General features: G+C 45.4%; 1 protein-coding gene and 1 long non-coding RNA gene across 2 annotated transcripts; one reads left to right on the top strand and one right to left on the bottom strand.

The window, feature by feature from the left end:
- The first annotated feature begins 76 nt into the window (after positions 1-76).
- LOC129040484 (uncharacterized) lies at positions 77-7,241 on the top strand. The gene is made up of 3 exons (XR_008503651.2): positions 77-391; positions 1,424-1,501; positions 6,923-7,241. It is a non-coding gene; the product is annotated as an uncharacterized LOC129040484 (long non-coding RNA).
- Positions 7,242-9,034: 1,793 nt separating this feature from the next.
- Positions 9,035-10,275, bottom strand: LOC129041456 (S-phase kinase-associated protein 1-like; the record flags this gene model as incomplete). The annotated part of the gene is made up of 1 exon (XM_054497035.2): positions 9,035-10,275. A coding segment is annotated over one exon (540 nt), but the record flags the coding sequence as incomplete, so codon positions are not given.
- Between the last annotated feature and the right edge of the window lie 333 nt (positions 10,276-10,608).

The raw sequence follows: 10,608 nt of genomic DNA on the forward strand, positions 1-10,608 counted from the left end.
ACCCCCGCGACGCCGCCAGAGGCCCGCCCCAATCGGAACTCGAGGCGGGGCTGCGAGGGGGTGGGCGGGGTCCTCCAGAAGCGCGCATGCGCAGGCGGGTGGCCACAAGCAGCTGGTAAGCTTCTGCAGGCTCAGACCCGGCGGCAGGCACCAATAAACTACAAGGGGAGCTTTACCACTGCCTGGATTACTACTACCTGCGCGACTTCCCGGCCTGCGCGTTGGGCGCAGCAAGGGCTTGAGGCTACTGGAGCACGCGCTGCGCACCAACCTGCTGGCGCCTGGCGGGCACAAGGACAAGGTGGCGCAGAAGCTCCTCAATGGACAGCACAAGCCCGCTAGAGCCAGCTGCAGCCCTTGCTACGCACTCGCCTCACCTGAGGCTGTGTAGGTGCGGCCCCCAACACCTAACCCAGCCAGGTACCGGGGACCACAGCAGCGTCCCCTGCCGCCCAGCGCCGCTCATACTCGGCAGGGTTGGCCCCCTCTGCGGCTGCCCCGCATTAGGGAGCTGCAACCCCTAGCTTGACCTCTGATGGCTGTTGCAGCAACATTAAAATCTTTGGAAATTTGTAGGGTGGTAGAAGGGGCTAGGAAACAAAGAAAACATCTCATTAAAAATAAAAGCGCTCGGGCCAGGTGTGGTGGTTCACGTCTGTAATCCCAGCACTTTGGGAGGCCAAGGGAGGTGGATCGCGAGGTCAGGAGTATAAGATCATCCTGGCCAGGATGGTGAAACCCCGTCTCTACTAAAAATGCAAAAATTAGCCAGGCGTGGTGGCGGGCACCGATAATCCAAGCTACTAGGGAGGCTGAGGCAGAGAATTGCTTGAACCCGGGAGACGGAGGTTGCAGTGAGCCGAGATCGCTCCACTGCACTCCAGCCTGGGCGACAGAGCGAGACTCCGTCTCAGAAAGAAAAAAAAGAATTGCTTGAACCCGGGAGGTTAAGGTTACGGTAAGCCGACATTACGCCACTGCACACCAGCCTGGGTGACAGGACAGAGTGAGATCATGTCTTTAAAAAAATATATATGCAAGTGAGAGCTTTCCTTCCAGTGCTCATGCTCAAACTGAGTAAAGTAATTGGGCCGGCCCGGTGGCTCAGGGGCCCTTAATTCCAGCACTTTGGGAGGCTGAGGTGGGCGGATCACTTGAGCTGAAGCGTTCCAGACTAGCTTGGGCAACATGGTGAAACCCTGTCTCTACAAAAATACAAAAAATTAGCTGGGCATGGTGGCGCAGGCTTGTAGTCCGCACTGCTTGCAGGGCTGAGGCAGTAGGATCGCTTGAGCCCGGGAGGTGGAGGCTGCAGTGAGCGGTGATCTCGCCACTGCACTCCAGCCTGGGCGACAGAGCGAGACACTGTGTCAAAAAAGAAAAAGAAACTAACTGATCTATGTTTTTGTCTGATTTCCTACAGGATACCAAAGGACCTGTTCAAAGTATTTTCTGTAACTCCAACTGTAACCTGGTTCTAGAAGGAGAGAATCCATGTTTGGTAAACAGAACTTTTCACCCTGACTTCAGTTTACTGCTTCGATATCTTTTCCTTACTAATTGATTGTTAATTAAGTCCTGCCTAGCAAGTATAAAAACCTCTGCCTCCTGGGTTCAAGCAATTCTTCAACCTCAGCCTCCCCAGTAGCTGGAATTACAGGTGCCCACTACCACGCCCAGCTAATTTCTGTGTGTGTGTTTTTTTGTTTTTTGTTTTTTTTTTTTTTGAGACGGAGTCTCGCTCTGTTGCCCAGGCTGGAACGCAGTGGCGCGATCTCGGCTCACTGCTAGCTCCGCCTCCCGGGTTCACGCCATTCTCCTGCCTCAGCCTCCGAAGTAGCTGGGACTACAGGCGCCTGCCACCACGCCCGGCTAATGTTTTGTATTTTTAGTAGAGACAGGGTTTCACCGTGTTAGCCAGGATGGTCTCGACCTCCTGACCTCGTGATCCCCCTGCCTCGGCCTCCCAGAGTGCTGGGATTACAAGAATGAGCCACCGTGCCCAGCCCACATTTTAGAAAATGAATTCTAAGGCACAGAGAGTTCAAGTACCTTTCCAAAGATGACACAGCTAATTAGACAGCAGACCAGGTGGCCTGACCCCAGGACTTTTGCCCTTGACCTCTACACTACCATGTCGAGCACAGCAGTAAATATTTCATACAGTTTCATCCAGATTTTTCCTGTTGGTTGTGGTAAACCACATATTGTTGTTTTGAGACAAGGTCTTGCTCTGTTCCCCAGGCTGCTAGTGTGAAGTGACACAAACATGGCTCACTGCAGCCTCAACCTCTGGGGCTCAGGCAATCCATTTCAGCTTCCCAAAGTGCTGGGATTACAGGAATGAGCCATCATGCCTGGCCTCACACTATATTTTAATGTTTTTTTTGAAAATGGAAACTTTTACCAATGACTCACTTCATTCAAACTAATGATAAGGAAATGATGTTACTCTCTTTTGTTTTGTTTTTGCATTTTTTTTTCTTTTTTGAGACAGGGTCTTGCTCTGTTGCCCAGGCTAGAGTAGGTAGTGCAATCATGGCAGCCTCGACCTCCCAGACTCAAGCAATCCTGCCCCTGCTTCCCAAGTAGCTGAGACTACAGGTGCATGCTACCACGTTTGGCTAATTTTTGTTGTAGAGACAGAGTTTCACCATGTTGCCCAGGCTGGTCTCAAACTCCTGGTCTCAGCTATCCTCCACCCTCAGCCTCCCAAAGTGTTAGGATTACAGGCATAAGCCACTGTACCTGGTTGATGCTGTTCTTTTTAAATGCATTTTTACTTTTTTTTTTTTTGAGACGGAGTCTCCCTCTTTCTCCCAGGCTAGAGTGCAGTGGTGCAGTCTCGGCTCCCTGCAGCCTGGTCTTGAACTCCTGACCTCAGAAGATCCACCCGCCTTGGCTGCACACAGTGATTTTGCTCATTTTAGATACTAGAACTTTTTAATTAAAAAAAAAAAAAATTCTTTTTTTGAGCTGCAGTGCAGTGGCATTATCTCGGCTCACTGCAACCTCTGCCTCTCAGGTTCAAGCGATTCTCCTGCCTCAGCCTCTTGAGTAGCTGGGACTACAGGCGCATGCCACCATGCCCAGCTAATTTTTGCATTTTTAGTAAAGACAGGGTTTCACCATGTTGGCCAGGATGGTCTCGAACTCTTGACCTCATGATCCACCTGCCTCAGCCTCCCAAAGTGCTGGATTACAAGCATGAGCCACTGCGCCTAGCCAAAACGAAACAAAAAAAATTTTGAGACAAAGTCTGTCATGCAGGCTGGAGTACAGTGGCAGAGTCACAGCTCACTGCAGCCTGAGTCCGGGAGCTGAGGCTGCCTTGAGCCATGATTTTGCCATTGCACTCCAGCCTGGGTGACAGAGAGGCCTTGTCTCAAAAAATCCATCCATCAATCAATCAATTGTTCCACTATAGGTAATCTGTCATTTGCTGTTTAACTACTTTCAAGGTTTTATCTTTAATTCTGAGAGGTTTGTGACATATCCTTGCATAATTCATCTAATTTATCCTGTTTGTGGTTCATTCTCCTTAAATCTGTAGCTTTCTGCCTTTGAAAATTTGGGGGAGATTTTCAGCTGCTATTTAATATTTTTTTAGCCATATGCATTTTTCCCCTCTCCTTCTAGGACTCCAGTGACAAGAATGACAGATTTTTTTTTTCTTTTACCGTCCCACAGGTCCCTAAGCCTACACTTTAAAGGTTCAGTTTTCTCTCTGTTGTTCACATTGGGAATTTCTATTGATCTATATCCCAGTTAATAGATCCATTCTTCAGTCACTGCAATTCTAATATGAATTCTTTTTTTTTTTTTTTTTTGAGATGGAGTCTCTCTTTGTCGCCTAAGCTGGAGTGCAGTGGCACCATTTTGGCTCATTGCAACCTCTGCTTCCCAGTTCAAGTAGTCATTCTTGTGCCTCAGCCTCCTGAGTAGCTGGGATTACAGGCATGCACCGCCATGCCCAGCTAATTTTTGTATTTTTAGTAGAGACGGGTTTCACCACATTGGCCAGGTTGGCCTCAAACTCCTGAGCTCAGGTGATCCACCCACCTCAGCCTCCCAAAGTGCTGAGATTACAGGTGTGAGCCACTGTGCCCGGCCCTCTAATATGAAATTTAAGAACTTCCAGTTATTATCCTTTGCAATTCTAAAATTTCCATTTGGTTCACGTCTCCAGTGGTTTTGCTGGGGCTTTTTCATTTGTTTGAAGCATGTTTCTCTTTACTCATTGGTGAATTTTTATGATGTTTTCTTTAAAATCTTTGTCAGATAATTCCAACATATGTGTCATTTGGTTCAGATATGATGTTTTTTGTTTTTTTTTTTGACACAGAATCTCGCTCTTGTCAGGCAGTCTGGAGTGCAGTGGTGCAATCTCGGCTCACTGCAACCTCCACCTCCTGGGTTCAACCTATTCTCCTGCCTCAGCCTCCTGAGTAGCTGGGATTACAGGCTCCCAACACCATGCCTACCTAACTTTTATACTTTTAGTAGAGATAGGGTTTCGCCATGCTGGCCAGGCTGGTCTCAAACTCCTGACCTCAGGTGATCTGCCCCCATCGGCCTCCCAACATGCTGGGATTACAGGCTTGAGCCACTGCACCCGGCCATTTTTTTTTTCTTTTTTCTTTTTTTTTTTTTTTTTTTGAGATAGAGTCTAGCTCTGTCTCGCAGTCTGGAGTGCAGGGCGCAATCCTGGCTCACTGCAACCTTCGCCTCCGGGGTTCAAGCAATTCTCCTGCCTCAGCCTCCCGAGTAGCTGGGATTACAGGCGCCCACCAACACGCCTGGCTAATTTTTATATTTTTAGTAGAGACCGGGTTTTGCCGTGTTGGCCAGGCTGGTCTCAAACTCCTGACCTCAGGTGATCTGCCTGCCTTGGCCTCCCAAGGTGCTGGGATTACAGGCAGGAGCCACTGCGCCCAGCTGGTGAGTGATTTTTTTATTGTGTCTTGAAAGTGTGGGGTGTTATATTAGGAGGCTCTCAGTCTGATTTAAATATTCTTTAGCCAACATCACAGTGGTGGGAAAAGGGAGTTGCGACCTCATTACCATGGGTAGAGGCAGAAATCCAGGCTCCCCTCTCAGCCCCCACCAATACCACAGAGAGGGTGGAGAGGACAGGAACAAACAATTCATTCTCACCTGGCAGGGCTGGAAGTTCAGTCTCCACCCAACCTTTACTGACACTGTGGAGAAAGGGAAGTGCCCTACACTTCCAAGAGCAGGGGGAGGAGTTTCAGTTTCCCCATTCAACCTTTTTTAACACAGAGAGGAACCTGGGGAAAAACTAAGTACAAATTTCTTTTTTCGCTGGGGTGGGGCATAGAGGCTCATGCCTGTAATCCCAGCACATTAGGAAGCCAAGGTGGGAGGACTGCTTGAGCCCAAGAGTTTAAAACAAGCCTGGACAGCTGGGCGCGGTGGCTCACGCCTGTAATCCCAACACTTTGGGAGGCTGAGGCGGGTGGATCACAAGGTCAGGAGATCGAGACCATCCTGGCTAACACGGTGAAACCCCGTCTCTACTAAAAATACAAAAACTTAGCCAGGTATGGTGGCACGCACCTGTAGTCCCAGCTACTTGGGAGGCTGAGGCAGGAAAATTGCTTGAACCCAGGAGGTGGAGGTTGCAGTGAGCTGAGATCACGCCACTGCACTCCAGCCTGGGCGACAGAGCAAGACTCCATCTAAAAAAAAAAAAAAAAAAAAATAGTGAGATGCTGTCTCTATAAAAAATTTTAAAATTACCTGGGTGCAGTGGCACACATGTGTAGTCTCAGCTACTCAGGTGGCTGAGAAGGGAGGCTAGCTTGAGCCCAGGAGGTCCAGGCTGCAATGAGTAATGTTTGCAACACTGCACTCCAGCCTGGGTGACAGAGCAAGACCTTATCTCATAAAGAAAAAGAAAAAAAAGAATTTCACGACGGCAGCTACAGAGCCCTAAAGTCCAAGCACAGGGCCCTATGCAGTCACACCTTTGTGCTTCTCACTCAATTTTCTGTTTTTCATAACGATCCTGAAAGCTCTTGTTCTCTATAGGTGATTTATATTTGTTTCTATTGTAAATTAATTATTTCTCCATAATATTTGCTAAGTAGTTAGTAATAATATATAGGAAAGTCATTTTGTACAGTTAGTTTTTATGGTTATTTTAGAATTTCATCTCTAAGATGGAGATGAAATTCTATAGTTTCAATATAAATTCCTTTGGGTTTTTTTTCCTTTTTTTTTTTTTTTTTTCCTGTGAAAAAGTCTCACTCAAGCCAGCATGCAGTGTTGAGATCACAGCTCACTGCAAGCTGAAATTCCTGGGCTTAGGTGATCTTCCCACCTTAGCCTCCCCAGTAGCTGGGACTACAGGTACACACTACCATGCCCAGCTAGTGTTTTATTTTTTGTAGAGATGGGGGTCTCGCTATGTTTCCGATGTTGCTCTCGAACTCCTGGCCTCAAGCAGTCCTGCTGCCTTGCCTCCAAAAGCGATTACAGGCGTGAGCCACAACACCCAGCCTTCTCTTGGGTTTTCTACATAAAATAACCATCTACAAATAATAGCTATTATTTGTTCTAAGTTCAGACAACAACCCCATGAAGCAGTAATATTATTAACTCCATTTCACAACTGAGGGATCTGAAACATGAGATTTGTTCAGGGCCAATGAGCTAATAAGTAGCAGAATAAAATTCAAAACCAAATCCAAGCCTTCCAGCTCCAGAGTTCATGTCCTCACCACCAGACAATAATAGCTCTATACTGATTACGTTAACTCCTTTTTTCTCTACTTTTATTTCTGTTAGAAGACTGAGTACCTTGGTAGAACTGCCAGAACAATGTTAATTGTGGTGACAGCAAATATTCTTGTCTTCTAATTTTAACTGACAAATGTCTCCAATGTTTCGTTTTTAGGAATGATGATGGCTGCAGCTTAACCAGAAAACCTCTGTAGCATGAGAGTATTAATAATAATGTATATTTTCCTAAGAAAGAATCAAATCAATTTTTGGAAGAGGGATGGATTGCAAAACTTTAGTAATAAAGACTTCTGTTCCAAAGGTTTATTCTAGTCACATTTACCCTACATAAAATACCAACACCTTCTTGTTGCAAACACAGAAACTCCAGCCGTTGTATTGACACTGACTTAAGAGAAACAGAAACCTCTATATAAGGCAAGAGTCCACACCAGAATAATTCGACCAATATGAGAAACCTCCAAAAAAATCAATTCAATGACCTACTTTAAAGATATGTGAGAGTCCCCAAAAAGTCAGTTTTTGTGGGAAGTTGGTATGCAGTTGATATGGTGCAATCTTGGCTCACTGCAACCTCAACCTCCCGTTTCAAGCGACTCTCCTGCCTCAGCCTCCTGAGGAGCTAGGATTACAGGCACCTGCTACAATGCTCAGCTAATTTTTGTACCTGTTTTGAGATCTTTTAGGCAATTTATCAGAAATGCTCCCTATACATCCTGGCTTCCGCACCCCCCCCTTTACTTCCCAGGGTCTTAGCACAGAAAACCAAGTCAATAAGCTGCACCACTCCAAATTGATTAGCTTCACAGTACATTTAGTCGAAAGCAAATAAGCAGAGTTTAGTAGGAAGAAAAAGGAAGAATTCAGGTCAGGAGTGGTGGCTCATGCCTGCAATTCCAGCTCTTAGGGAGGTCGAGGTTGGATGATTGCTTGAGCCCAGGAGTATGAGACGAGCCTGGGCAACATAGTGAGACACCATCTCTCAAAAAAAAAAAAAAAAAAAAAATTAGCCCAGTGTGATGGTGCATGCCTGTGGTACCAACTACACAGCAGGCTGAGGTAAGAGGATTGCTTGAGCCTGGGTGGTCAAGGCTGCAGTGAGCTACGATTGTACCACTGCATTCCAGCCTGGGTGACAGAGTGAGGCCCTGTAGCAAAAAAAGAAAAAAAAAAGTGGGGGAAGTATTCAGCCTTATTAACTTACAACTACTCAAAACACTGAGGCAGAAGGATGGCTTGAGCCCGAGGGATTGAGGCTGCAGTGAGCTACGATCACACCACAGCACTCCAGCCTGGGCAACAGAGCAAAATCCTGTAAAAAAAAAAAAAAAAAAAAAAAATCCAGCTACTAGAATCCAACACACTTAGGTCTACAGTGGCCAACTCTACAGCACGTGGATTTTCACCAGCTACAGAAATCACAACATTCACACCTGCTAATTGGCAGAGGGGATCAAGTAAGGGAATAAATTTAATCTCAAAATAACATTTTAATTCTCCCAGAGAAAAATTTCACTACCCACGACTACCACTAAGTCCAAGCAGTGGGCTCTCATGAATGCCCACCCTTTTCCGACAAGCCTGGGGGACAGCGAAGGGTGCTGAACCACGTGGTGACAGCATCGCTGGAGAGGCAGTGTGCCTCTATGGGTGCACATCTGCCAGCTACTTGGAACATCATAAAAGAGCCAAGGCAGCTTAATTTTACACCAAATTCTTGCCACTAGCAGGAATAAAACTTTCAGACTCTGGCCAGGCGGTGGGGTATACCAAAGGGTTCTTTCAGCTCTTAGATCATCCCTGAGGTCGGCTTCCTGGGGAACCCTCCTAGGCCCATCTGCCATGAAAGACAACGTGTGGGGGACAGACACATTGGGCAGTGCACAGGCCTTATCTTAACTTTTGAGTGCTTTTATTCCCTTACTTATGAGGCTACTGTGTGAATTATATAACTTTTGCTTATTTTATTGTTTGGTTCCTTTAATCTTTTAATTCTAGGTTATAATTACTGTTACTATGTCTTGATCTATTTCTTTTTCTTTTCTACTTATATGGGACTTATCACAAATAAGAATTGGGTAAGATTGGGTAAGATTTTTTTTTTTAAAACTTACTTTTTATTGAAAGTATCTTGCATTCATGATGGATGCTTTCTGGGTTTTACCACATATTTTAACGTAAAAAGTTAAATTATTTTTTACATGCAAGTAGTGTGAATAATTTTCTCCACATGGGAACACTGATTATAAAAAGATGACATCCCACATGGGTTAAGTGTCTTTTTAATTGAAAAGCTAACAAACTGTCCAGTTACATTTCTCCCAAAAAACCACAAACTGGGTAGTAACTGAGTCTCTAGGCAATATATTTAAAACTAAGAGGGTTAAAAATAAAATTAAAGAAAAAGAAAACAAGTCCTCAGATGCAATGAAGGGAGCCCTGCTACATACAGGCTAATCATTACTGTGGTACTCCTTGACTGCAGGAGGCTGGAAGACATCCTAGTAACTCCACTCAGAACATTTACTTCAAGAAGCCTTTTTCCAGTTTCCAACTCATGAATAAAGATAATATTTTGTTAATTCTATTCCAGAAAACTTTTTTGCAAGTTGTTTTATTTACAACGCCAACTTTTAAAAGGTCACTAAAGTTAACTGGACAATAAACTAGGCAGACATTACTTTACAAAAAAGAGGGAAAGCCCAAAATGCCACTTATAGAGAACCCACAGTTCAGTTTTATTCAGAGCAAAGAAAAAAGAAACTTTTGATCATACTAGAAGAAACTCAGCCATAGGTTTGGAATCTGTACTCAAACTGCACATGCAATGAGGACAATATTCTGCTAATACAATTGACTTGCCACTGCATTTGTCTACTGTTTGTCTAATATTAACAATTATAAACAGAGCAGTGCAACTAGTATTTGGAACAATCCTTACAGTGTTGCAGTGTCAGGCACAACATTTCACTTCTCTTCACACCACTGGTTCTCTTTGCGCACCTGGGCTTCCTCCTCTTCAGTAAAGTCATTTTTGGTATTGAAGGTCCTGCGAATCTCCTCAGGAGTTCTCCCCTTGATCATATTGGCAATAGTCTTGCATGTAACATCAAGCAAACCTTTGATGTCTAAGTAGTTTGCAGCCAGAATGAGTTCAAAAAGTGTTCCTTGGGCAACTTTCAGGAATTCTTGGTCCCAAACAGGGATATCGTCTGTTTGCTTTTCTTTGTTCTCATCATCTTCAGGGGGAGGAGGGTCATCCTTGTGGTGGGTGTACCACTGAATGACCTTTTTTACTACTGCTGCATTCACATTTGGTAGAGGAACTGGGTCATCTCCTTCATCATCCATTCCCAAATCTTCCAACATGGTCTTGATAGTCACAGATTGTTTGGCAATCTCCACATCAACTTCAAATATCTCTCCATCAGAACTCTGCAACTTAATTGAAGGCACAGTGTTTGGTGTTAAGGAGACGGCCAGCGGGAGGCTGATGAGAGCTGGGAGGCATCAGCGGAGGAAGAGAAAAGTGGAGGACAAAGCCACTACCGACTTATTTTTTTTTTTTTTGAGACACAGTTTTCTTCTTATTGCCCAGGCTAGAGTGCAGTGGTGCAATCTCGGCTCACTGCAACCTCCGCCTTCCAGTTTCAAGAGATTCTCCTGCCTCAGCCTCCCAAGTCGCTGGGATTACAGGTGCCCGCCACCATGCCCAGCTAATTTTTTTGTATTTTTAGTAGAGACAGGGTTTCACCATGTTGGTCAGGCTGGTCTCGAACTGCTAACCTCGTGATCCACACACCTCGGCCTCCCAAAGTGCTGGGATTACAGGTGTAAGCC

The sequence above is a fragment of the Pongo pygmaeus genome, chromosome 6, assembly GCF_028885625.2.
Source record: "Pongo pygmaeus isolate AG05252 chromosome 6, NHGRI_mPonPyg2-v2.0_pri, whole genome shotgun sequence".
Taxonomy (NCBI): domain Eukaryota; kingdom Metazoa; phylum Chordata; class Mammalia; order Primates; family Hominidae; genus Pongo; species Pongo pygmaeus.